The sequence below is a fragment of the Lepisosteus oculatus genome, chromosome 9 (assembly GCF_040954835.1).
Source record: "Lepisosteus oculatus isolate fLepOcu1 chromosome 9, fLepOcu1.hap2, whole genome shotgun sequence".
Taxonomy (NCBI): domain Eukaryota; kingdom Metazoa; phylum Chordata; class Actinopteri; order Semionotiformes; family Lepisosteidae; genus Lepisosteus; species Lepisosteus oculatus.
In genome coordinates, this window is record NC_090704.1 from 6,653,256 (window position 1) to 6,665,836 (window position 12,581).

General features: G+C 36.3%; 1 protein-coding gene across 4 annotated transcripts in view; it reads right to left on the reverse strand.

The window, feature by feature from the left end:
- Positions 1–12,581, reverse strand: part of astn1 (astrotactin 1) — a 250,514-nt gene that overhangs the window by 196,027 nt on the left and 41,906 nt on the right. For all 4 annotated transcript variants that reach the window (XM_069194050.1, XM_006634718.3, XM_069194051.1 and 1 more), the window contains exon 2: positions 6,274–6,461. In XM_069194050.1, coding sequence (XP_069050151.1) covers positions 6,274–6,461 — 188 coding nt within the window. The remainder of the gene's footprint in view (positions 1–6,273; positions 6,462–12,581) is intronic.

Genomic DNA, 12,581 nt, shown 5'->3' on the forward strand with positions numbered 1-12,581 from the left:
CGGCCAGATTACCTTCTACCACTGCAAGAGACCCAGTGTAGAGGCTTTGTTTAGCAAGAGTACTATTGAAATGGTTGCTCTAATGGCTACTCAAACATTGAGTTAATTGGGCAAACATTGTTAAGTGTTTCCAAAAACCAAATCTCTAGATACTCCCAAAACATGTGCCCATAGTGACCCCGGGACAATGCATGCAGAGCAGACTAAGAACTTGTTTCCTAAGAGATTGTCTATATGTGGTCAAAAAAGGATCATCTGACAGTTAGCACTTTTGGGGATAGAATGAATATTCTTAAATATTCACAAATAGCCTCTTGGAACAAGGACTATCTGCAACATTCCACATTCCAATTTGCAAGTTCTGCTAAAGGGCTTATGTGAAGCCTGTAACAGAATGATAGATGTGAACAATTACCTTGTTTTACCTCGATATTAAACAGGTGTACAGCTGACCTTGGCCTACGGGGGATGCCACAGGCTTACACTACAATATCGAAAGAAAGAAAAGCCCTCAAGCTTGTATTGCAATTGCAAGTCCTGGAACAAGCAATGACCATCCCCATTAAATAATCTGTAAGAATGTGAATATCTTTGTTGCCACAATGTGAAAAGAAGAAAGGAGAACTGCCTTTACAAAGCTTATGATTATAAAATAAGAGGAGAATAGATGCCATGTGTTCTGGAATGTTGCAAGTCCTTCTACTGAATTCCACATTTGAATTAACTATGTAATTAAATGGCCAAAAGACAATCTACAATATCTAAGAGGTAACAGATCTTCAGTTTTGAAATCCATGTGATGACCAGACATCCTACCAATGGACCCTAACATACTGTACAAGAGAGGCATAGTTCAAGCAAGCAGATAAATAAAATTAAAATCCTGCAAATCAAGACAAGCTACAGATTATTCATACTGTAGAACAGAAAAAACAATATGTGGACACTTTTCTTTTCATAGAAAGTTTTCATAGGAATTTTGAAACTAGGATGTACAATAATCTATCCATAGTCCAAGATGGGAGAAGGAAATCATGAAACTAAAAAAAAATTATAAGCAAGAAAGCACATTTATTTTTATTATAGACACAGGGGTCTGAAGAGAATTAGGGAAATGAGTCCATCTGTTCATGCCAGCATCTACCTGTCTGTAAATGCTATTAAACTTGTTTACACTGACAGCATGTAAAGAAGAGTAAATCTCAAAACCATTTTATCTAAAGCGTTTGACCATTAGCACAGTCAGAGACAGGGTGATACTTTCCAATCCAGAATTTAATAACAGTGTAGACTTGGAGAATTTATAACCCCATGATCTGATAGTACAGAAATCATCAAAAATATTTTGCAGATGATACTGAATGACAGTACTGTATATGACAACATATCACCCTGAATAAAGTGACTATTAATGTAACGACAACATGGATAGAAGTAGATTGATGAATAGCATGCAGACAAGACAACTAAAGTTGTAGAGCAAAAGAAAAATTAAAAGAACATTTGTTTCCTGTTAAAAGAACAAAGCAGCTTTTGCAGGTGTGACTAGCTAAGGCGCTGGGAAGCTATTCATTTTCACAGACCACAAAAGGGCACCAAGAGTGAATAACAAAGCTTTTCATTTTAATTCCCAAGACACTCCTGAGAATTCCTCAGATAAAACCTCCTTCTTCCTCTTTACAAAAAAGTTATGTTCTAAAGTTTTTTTTTTATTGTAGAAAGCTTAAGAACAACTTAAACTGCTCAGGGCAGCATGTTTCATTAAAAGATATTTCAAATAATGCCTCTGCTCTGAAATATGTTACTGTACGTTTCAGTAACAATAAACCTCATTCCTCACTGCACACAAATGTAATTAATAATTCTCTTGTAATTCATGACAGACGGATAAAAGACATCAGACATTTGCTTTTCCAGAACTGCTTCAAGTTTGGCTTCTTCACATGTTCTCTGTATTCAATTGATTCCTAGTCAAAGTAATCATAATCAATAAGGTGATTTCACCAGCAATAATTTCAAAAAGAAAACAATAGAGGGCAGTAACAACTGAAATCTGTATGTTCGCTATTAATCTTCCTTTTCTGGCAAGTACAGTATCAGTTTTTTTTCTCATATTACCGCAGTCATCAGCTTAAAACCAAACAAGAAAGTCCATTTTAAAAATAACTGCTGTTGCTCAGCAACAGTAAGCCTGCATGCAAATGTTAAGAGGTTTTTTTTTTTAGATTTTCTATCCTTACTGATTTGGATTTTGAAGAAAAGAAACTTAATGGACCAGTTAAAGCTCCAAGTGGTATATAAGTTAAAATAATAAAACACATCCACGGTTTGGGATATCCAAAGGGTACAACTACTGTAGTAATGGCGCTCGCTTAGAATGTGGGTTGAGCCCTGTGGTCTGGATAACATCATTATCTCAAAGATTTCCCCAGAGATGCAGAAAAGTGAGCACCACTGAGGCAGGTGTTACGGGTCAATAGAAATGCCTGGAATTTACAACATACCTGAGAACTCACAGCGTGTCAGTGACAGAGTCCTGCCATGTACTGTGTTGCCTGGAGGAAGTAAAAGGGCTCGACAATGCACGTTTCACAGGAAAGCTTGCATGACACCCATTCCTGTCGTACTGCTACAATGTAGACTCAAAACCTTCTTTAGAAGGGCCTTTCCTTTACTGGTTCTGTGATTTACCCCTCTGCTCCTACCATATTCTGTACCTCCATCTACTGTCTCCTCTCATTGTGTATTGTTATTATCACTTTATAAGCCCTATACAATTTCTTGCATTAGGAATTTATCTTTTCACAGACCCCAGCTTGCTCTCCATGAGACACACAGACACACAGACCGGGAGAGAGAATCTTGGGGTCAGAGCACAGGGTCAGCCATTTATACAGCGCCCCGGGAGCAGGTGGGGTTAAGGGCCTTGCTCTGGGGCCCAACGGAGTAGGATTCCTCTGCCAGCCACGGGATTTAGAACCGGCAGCCTAACGTATTGTTTTTTTTTCGTTTGTTGCTGTCATTCTGTAAAGAGCTTTGAGAAGCCACCTTTAAAGGCGTAATATAACAAGAAGTTTTATTTATTTAAGGTTCAGAACAGTAAGCCAGGTTGCCGACCGGATAGCTGTGACAAATTGGGAGAAACAAAAAAGAAAATAGTCTAACAATTCCAATTCCGAAAAAATAAATCTGTGAGACATCAGACATATATTTCCAATATCTGTATCTGAAATTTCTTTGAAGTCTTTTAAAATAACTACCCACTTCAGGTTGATTTAGGGAATACAACACATACAAATTTCTAATAATTCTTAGCAACCTTTCTTACTTATGAAACTTTTTCTGTCTCTGATAGTTATGCCAGCATTTGTAGCCAATCCATTGTACTGTAATGCATTCTCAAGTTTTCTTTAGTCTGGTAACTGGGCTTTTGTTCAGTTGTTTAAAAGTAAGATATACAGTATGAAACAAGCACAGTATGTGGTAACAATAAGGAGATTGGGAGAGCTAATAATTTCTTAAAACCTTAGCTCTTCAGAGACACCTTCCATTTCTCCAAACAATACATTTCTTAGAGCTTAAACAAAAAAACTGAAAAGCAAATTTCTGGGTTTTATAAAAGCACATTTCCGGAAGAGTTTTCTTATGTGTTATTATTTCACTATGTTAAGGACATTACACAGTAGAAACCTAAGATTTAATTTATTCTATTTTGTCGAAGCAAAGGTGGATCAGTCCCTGAATGTTTGCAAAAACCTAAACAATGTTAAAGAGTATCATTACCTAGTTATGTCCAATTTTGCAAACTGTGGGGATTGGCAATGAAAAAGTGTGAGCAAATCTGCATCTCAGCCTTACGAAAGGAAACCAGCACATTTAGTTCATTACTTCTGTCTCAGTGAAGAAACAACAGGCATGCTCTTTCATACAAAGGCGTGCGATGTGTACTTGGCAGGTAGTCTTGCCAAGTTTTCTTTATAATCTCCTATCATGAGGGCAGAAACCCCATGTAGAATCTTACACAACAGGCTATCGTGCATGAACATCTTTATATAAAAACCAGCGAGCTTCGCCTGGTCATTTTTACCCATTTGACGGTTTCTCGGGAACGATATAAATGGCTTGATGACAGATGCCCCAGTGCGAAAAAATTCCACCCGCGCTTGGCTTCCTCCTGCAACCTGGGTGCTTTGAAGGCTTGAAATGTGACATGTTGGTGGATTTATGAAACCATGTCCCCTGCCTCCTGCAGTGACACAAGCTGCGGCAAACTCAAACAAGGGGGCTGAAACCATCTGTCGACGGGTCTGTCATTTCCACATACTAATCTCTGCTATAGTGGACTGCAGATTATTGTTTGTGTTTCAAAGCAGCTTTTACTGGGAAAAAAAAACCACATAAAAATGAGCAAACACAGACTAAATGAATATGATATGCCAGAAGGACAAACAAAACAAGAAGCTTATTGGCAAATCACAGCTCACTACTGACAAAAAATATGCAGAGGGAATACACAGGGGTAACAGGTTAACATCTGATGTGAAAAATGTAATTCTGTGTGCATTAAATCTGAACGTGTTGCTTCCAGTATTATCTATTCTGTTTTATATTACCTTGTAAATCAAGACTAATAAATTATTTTAGCCACACCATAGAGGTACAGTGCTAAGTCCCTGTCAAAAATTATCAGAGGATGTCTTATCAGAGAAAAAATATTACAAACCTCACAAAAAATAAAAAGAAATTGTAGCACCCTTTTTCCACAACTATTATCAGTACTACATCATCCATCATCAGAAAGCTGCGTATTCCTGTTAAGGTTTACAGCAGCGCAGAGACTAGGTTGGAAGCAGAGGGACGATGGATATGAAGGCCATAGCTGGGCACACAAACACAGCATTTAGAGAAAATAATTAACTTAGCTAGGCAGGAAACCAAAGCACCCAAAGAAATCAAACACAGATGCAAAGCGAATGTGCAAATTCCACAGGTAAGGGTACTGTAGTTCATAATCAAGCCCTATGACCAATGAGCTGGGCAATATCTTAAACCCCAAAGCTATTTCAAGGAGTATTAAGGTCTGTATCTCACTGAAAACAAATGAAAGCAAAAAAAAGACAAAAAAGCGCAAGTACTTTTTTAGACCCAGGCCCTCCCCCTGAAGGTGCACGTAATAGTACTGTATGCGGTGCTGAAGCACAAGAAGTCTTCATTCTCATCAGAGAATCCCACACCTCTATTAGGATGGCGTTTAATAGGTTTATTGGATTTTGTGATTACTTTGCCAGTGCTTCTCAATATCAATCTCAAGCCCTTTAAAATAAAATGCCACAGAGGAAAGGTAAGCCACATCCACAAACAATACCATATTTAAAATGAAGAAAAATGTTTTTTTTCCCCCAATTTAGATGATCCATATAATTTTGGGTAAAGGAAGCAATTTATTTTATTTTTTTAAGAGAGTCTAATTATTTCCTGATTCAGCCAAGCATTCCATATGCTCCCTTTAACATCACTGCACTGCGACACTGTGACACTGCTGCTTAATACCTGAACCTGCGTGCCTGCTGTTTTTCTTTCACTGGTAGCACAATCGCATGGCCAGTACTGCTACTGCCTATCGGTTCTTACTGTAGGTCATGGGTATGAGCTTTTTCTCTGTGGAGTTTACATGTTCTCCCTGCATTAGCATGGCTTTCATTTTACCTTCCAAAGCCAAGGTGAATAAGTTCCTTGGTGTTTCTAAATTGTCCTTGTGCTTGTGAGTGTCCTGTAATGGACTAGTATCCAGAATTGTAATCCTGTCCTGTGCACTTTCCTTTCAGGGTAGAGTCTAGGCAGCTGCAACAATTACCAGGAATAAATGGCTTTCTGATCATATATGGATGTAGTAAGTAATGAAAAAATATACTTAGGAACAAACACCTGTTAACACACCTGTAAACATACACACCATGTAATCCTATTGCCAAGGTTACTTTTAGTTTGACATTATATATTGTTAATTTGCTTTTTGGGCCACGTGAAAAGTAAAAGTACAGCACTCTCAATCCTTGCTTTAGAAAGATACCTACAGTATATGATGTTCATCTATGACTAATACCTATCTTGACCTTTACATAATAATGAAAATATGTACCTAAAAAATGGCAAAAGAGTGATGTATTGAGAACATCTTTAATCACAAAGCCATGGTCCTGACAGCTAGTAAGGGATTTATATCGTTTATTCAGGCAATGTGCCACACTTAGATATATGAATAAGAAGGGTTACCATGACAGAAATGTGTAGGATGCGCAATTCCTCTTCAGCTGAGTCGTTGGGAGAGTAGTCTGTAGGCGCCATCCCTGGCAGATTCTGGTTGCCATCCTGGTGATGAATATGAAAGAGCAGGGTGCCATTCTCAAGCCACTGCTGTCTCCAGCGCACCAGGGGAATGTCCTCCGCATTGCCGGAAATTTCTGTGAAAGACATAAGAAGCAGTCCACTTTAACAGCTATTATTAAAATGATGTAGCCATATACAGCAAAACTTGTATTTGAGAAACAAACAATACAGTCACTCCCAACTACGGTGGCCCAGGAGTGCAAAAGGCAAGCAAATAAAACATACAGGACGTGCTGCCAATAAAAAAGATGTGGCACCAGCTGAAAAACGTGGACAAGCAAATTCAAAAGGTGCCATACAAACTAAAAAGAGTAGACATGCAATCTAAAAAATGTGGACATGCACGTTATAAAGTGTGGATGTGCAAAAATTGTGGAAGAGCCAATTAAAGAACCAGGACTTGTAATCTTAAAAAATGTGGACATGCAAATTAAAAGGCATGGGTGTGCAAACTAAAAGATGTTGACAGGCATTCTAGTTTAGTAGCCAGGAGGTTGTTTCACAGAGAGAAATTACTCAGTTAACAATATCATTTTTGGAAATGTTAACAAAATTCAGGATTTTCGGTTTCACAAAGCAAGATTGAATTGTATTTGTTTGTAATGCATTGTTTGATTTGCTTGTCTTTTGCACTTCAAGGCCACCATATCTAACAGATAGTTACTCGAAATATCAGACTTAAGGCCAATGCCTTACTGTACATCTATCCATCTTCTAACCATTTCAGCCAGAGTCTATCGCAGCAAGCAGGGGGCAAAAGACAAGATACAACCTGGACAGGACACTAGTCAATCACAAGGCAGACACACAGACACATACTGCTGGGCCAGTTTTCCCAGAAGTCAAGCATGTTTATCAGTATGTTTTTGGACTGTGGGAGGAAACGCACATGAACACGGGAAAAACATACAAACATCACACAGATAACACCTCAGACATTGAACCTGGGACCCCAGCCCTAGACGGCACAATACTAACCACTCCACCACCATTCCACCACTATGTCTTACAGGTTTTTTTTAAATCATAAATTATTTTGCGAAAACGATTTTCCCATTTCTTTCTTTTTCTTCTTCATACTTTTTCTAAACATCCAAAAAGCTGTGTGAATTGATTCACTTTTTTTTTATTTTGAACTTATTAAAAACCAACATCTGAATCTCGTGTTTTTCAGATCTTCAAGGATCAGTATCTACCAATATGACTGTGTGTCATACAACAAAGTTCTACATCTGGCTTGAGTGAAACCAATATATTATGTCCAGTATCCCACCGATTTGATCTTCTTTTTTTAACATAATGCTATTAAGCTTACTGTTTAAGCTGCATAAGCCATAGTCATTAATATTTTCTGCATTTTTTTTATATGAAGGAATGTTTACATTACAACACGACTTTTATCTGCAAAGTATAAATAATACAGCATGACATATGCTGAAGTCTGACTAGACGTTGTTTTAGCAATGAACACAAGGGAAACTGTTCTAAAGGCAACTAGGGGATGTGTTTCACAAAGGCAAAACGATTCTAGCCTCTCAAACAAAAAAGATTTCCTCAATTTGCACACAATTGCTTTATACAGTACAATTAAACTAGATGTTTTATCTACAGTACTAGGAAAATTAACTTGCTACTATAATTTTTTTCCTTTCAATGTCTCTAAGAGATTTGACTTTTGCCCCACATACAGTATGTATACATACTGTACTGTATAATACAGTACAGTGTTTTTATCTTTAATAAGGTAGAAAATACAATTTCTGAGAATTATCATTAGTCAAAAAGATTTACACAAATTGCAAGGAATTGGCAGTCAAAAGCCATGATGCATTACTAAAGTCACAGTATTCATGGATGTATAAACTGTGGTATTTTAAAAGTATTGTAAGCAATATTTTACCATCTTTATGCACCTTCCTGCATAGCTACCTAATAATGAAATTCAACTATATCATCTTCAACAGGCCTACAAAAACAATGAATAGGCCATGGATCATGACTGAAGAAAATACAGCTACAGTGTATGTTTTCATCAGCCATAATCACAGACCAACGATTGTAAAATGAGTTGAATGGACCTGATCATGATACAATTTATCGTTCACAAAATCGAGAATATAAATCCTCTGGGTAGACTGTCTTTCAAAACAAATACCAATTGGTAATATTGAGACTTTTATTTTCTGACATACAAACAATATGACCTAATGAATGCGTATTTCCTTCTACTGTACATGTGTTACATTTTTCATTTTTGAAAATGTAGGAAAACAGTTTTGAATGTCATTTTTACGATCTTTTCTGTTCAGCAAACCTTGCCTGTAGGTTAGGTCTAATTGGTGCTCTTAGCACATGTCAGAAGTGATTCTTAACCAAAATGGACATTTCTGGCAGGGCAATGCTTTATCTTGTCACAGTGAGCACACTACACATATGAACTCTGGCACTGTCTTTTCTGAAATCCACAGAGAAGGCATTTTTGATAGTGAAAGAAGACAGACATTGTCAACCACATTTCAAGTGTCAATGGGGATAGTCGGAAACTAAGCAGCACAATTGTCTTAAATATGACATTGTAACAGGCAGTTACCGGGACTGGCAAGGATACACTGAAAAGCCAAAGGAAATTAAAATGAAGTACAGCCAAATACAATACGTACTTACTGTACAAAGGGTAGCTGTTCTTTTTTAAAAAGGCAAGCAAAGTTAAATTCTGATAAGACAGGAATGCATCTCATGCATATAGACCATACTGAGAACATATAAAAATACAAAGTACAAAGCCATGAAAGCACATTTATGTGATTAAAGGGACGAGTGACGAAATAGTCCGAAAATTTCAAAAATATGATGGAGACAGGTTAGAAACACACAGTTTACAACAACAAAGAATTACAATCCTTGCAAAACTCTCAAACCTGTCTTTGCTAGACCACAGGGTAGAGCTGGAAGGCACAACACAGACAGGCAGTTCTATTTGTACTTATTATAGACAGCAGTGAGCAGTTAGCAGACCACACCATTTAGTTCACATTTTCCTGCTCTGTCAGTAGCTGCCTTCTTACTTTCATAGCTTCTGGTTAAACAGGCAAAGAGGTTCAAGAGCATATCTCAAAATACAGAAATATCAATTTCTGCTCCAGGCAAACTATTTTTTTTACACACAAGTTGAAATCACTGTCTGAAGGTCAAACACATATTAAACTGTAGAAAAGCAGGCTAAATCACTTTCAGTTCAAATTTTAAGTGATTACCTCAAAGCCACCTTCAGTATGTTTAATTTAAAAATGGTATTCAAATTATTTAATTCTTCATTCTAATCTGCATTATTCAAACAGTGGGAAAGTCCACTTTTTAACAGTTTGAGCGAACACCAATGAATTATTGTATTGACAAAATCATCTGCATTTGCAGGAAACGTTTTTCTTTGTTGAAAACAAGTTAGCAGCAGCATTTCCCTAGAATAATGGATGCTGTTCATTACTTAATTCTTAAAAAAACACAACTTAAAAAAAGGTGATAAATTTCTCTCCTTATTGACCTAAGATTACTGGAATCAATCAACAAAAATATATTTCCTATTAAGATTTCAAGGTTTCAATAAATTAAGTTTAACTTGTAATTTGATATACAAATTCATTAAGTTGGGCAATTACTTTGGTAATTTATCAGCTCTTTCAAAATGTATCAACTAATTGCTTGCGTTATCAGATACATTCTGGAATTAAAAATCGTTCCACCCTAATAGAGCAAGATGAAATTCCACAGGAAGTCACAAAACCCTCCAGTACATTTTTATCTTTTGGAATAGCACTCAGATTACATAACCATTTTCTTACTGGAAAGCCGCTCACTTGTAAAATGTCAACCTAATAATATTTTTCCTTTCAAAGAGGAGTTTTGTGCAAAAACCCTTAAGACTTCACAGTTAATCGCATTAGCCATTCGGTGTGATTTGTGCAATAATAACATTAATTTAAAAACAAGTAAATAAGACCTGATTGTTAATGTCATAATCAACAAGACCATTTTAAAGGAAAAAGCAGAGGTTAAGTTTCTCTTGACTTTCCCATGTGGAATTTATTTCACTTGTTCCTTTGAACAAGTTGACATGACTACCATTTTAACCTTATCAATGTGTACAGTCACCCAAACTGCCTGAAACAAAGTTACTCTAAAAATACACTAATCATATCGATTTACGCTTCATTTTGCTTAAATTAACATTTTAATTAATGCCAGAACCAAAACAAAAGTACACTTGTTGAACCACTTGCTAGGGGTGACTCCAATTCCACGTTTTATTCCACTAATTGAGCCAGGCATTAACATTCAAGCACATCAGACAAAAGCACAGAAAGTCAGACACTACAGTTTTTTTATAGTAATAGGAGGAAAACAGAACTTAATGTGTAAAATTCCAACACTAAGTCAATTATGTCACAAGATTAACAAGCATCCTAGTTATTGAATCAGAAACACAATGATCAAAAACCAAGATGATCTGCAACACAGTTTTACTGATACATGAAAAGACACACAACACGCACTCAATATTGAACACCTCTGAGTGAGTTACCCCAAGACAGCCTGTAAAAGCAAGTGGTTTACTTTATCCAAAGTGGTTTAAGGCAACTGGATTGAACAAATCTTTTCTCACAAGTTTTAATTAAAAAAATAAAACATAGGTTTTTTACCTACATAAATGAGTAATTAATCCAAATATTTCTGACATATTATTTTTAATTTTCCATATTCAAATGGTTAACTATAACTATCACTGACATCTGAGTCTGTATTATGTAACTTTTGTCCTCTATTCATAATCATAGGGCCAAGTTTTATTTTCGCCAGTGACTAAGAATCGGGTACAGGTTATATACTGATCCACTTTATTAAAAAAGGCTAATTCACAGAGCCTGAAATGCAACCATAAAAGAGTCTGTAACACAATACCAGTGAAAATAGATGAAGATGGTAAAACCATGAAGTATTAATAAACAAAACAACAAAATACCTTTCAGGAGAATAGAAAAAGGAGTAGTACAGTATGTGGTATTTTTGTTGTACTGTATATACAGTAGAAACAAGTGATATTAAAAGTTTAAAAAAAATAAAAGGTCTGCATTAGAGAAATGCTGTACAGGAAGTGAAATCCTTTATGGCAGCACAGAGAACAGAACTACAGTTGTTGGAGTTTAAATATACTGTACTTTCTTCTGAGGAAGCTGCCAAGCTGTTCCATCACCTACTATTCATTATGAGCTCTGGAAGCCAATTATGTCTCAGTGGGTTTAGATTTTCTGAAGCATCAGTTGGATTATTGCTTTTCCTTTTTTTTCCTGTTCCTGCTACCTTTTCATATTCATTCCTTCCTCACAAATAAGAGCTACAGTACTTTTTCTACATTAATGAGTAGTCCTGAGTCTAGAAGAATATTTCTAGTGGCAGGATTTGCTTTAAAATTCAGCTCACGCAATATTTACAGTATAATGTAAGTGACATTTTAATTTATCATTTTAATTTATGATGTAATGTAATTCTACAATGCAATTTAACATGTAATTTCAGCAGCAGCATATCACCTTGTAGTCTGTCCTTATCAAGCAAGGAAAGGCAGGGCCCAGTCAGTACTGAAACGAGAGACCTTTAAGGAAACTCAGTTTGTTACTCTAAGTAGTAATACAGTAGGTTGCACTTTTCCCTCTGGTCAAGAATGTCCCCGTATGGTGACAGAGGACACTGTGGTAGAAGGTGCAATCCTTTGAATGAGATGTTAAGACCTGGCTACATAATTATTGAAGATCTCATGGAACTGTTAATGATGGTGTCCTGGCTGTAACTGTGCTCTTTCTAAATCTGCCTTTGTAATTGACATGTTGAAGTAATTGGTCACTTCTCCACTTGATCTGCTTTGCAGCGAGGCTCCTAATAAATAATGGCTGCAGCACATCACCTAAGGAGGTGCTGCACATAAATGGTGCCCTCCGATAGATGTAAAGTGCTTTAAGTTCTTTAGGGATGAAAAGCATTTATATAATTGCAATTATTATTTGAACAGTAACTTAAATGTGACATAGTCTGAATAAGAATGAAAGAATGGTTAACAAAGAAAAAAAGCTAATTAAATCTGTTTTAAAAAAAAACAAAATAATTACTTAAATTCAATTCTCTTATCTAAAACATAAATCTGG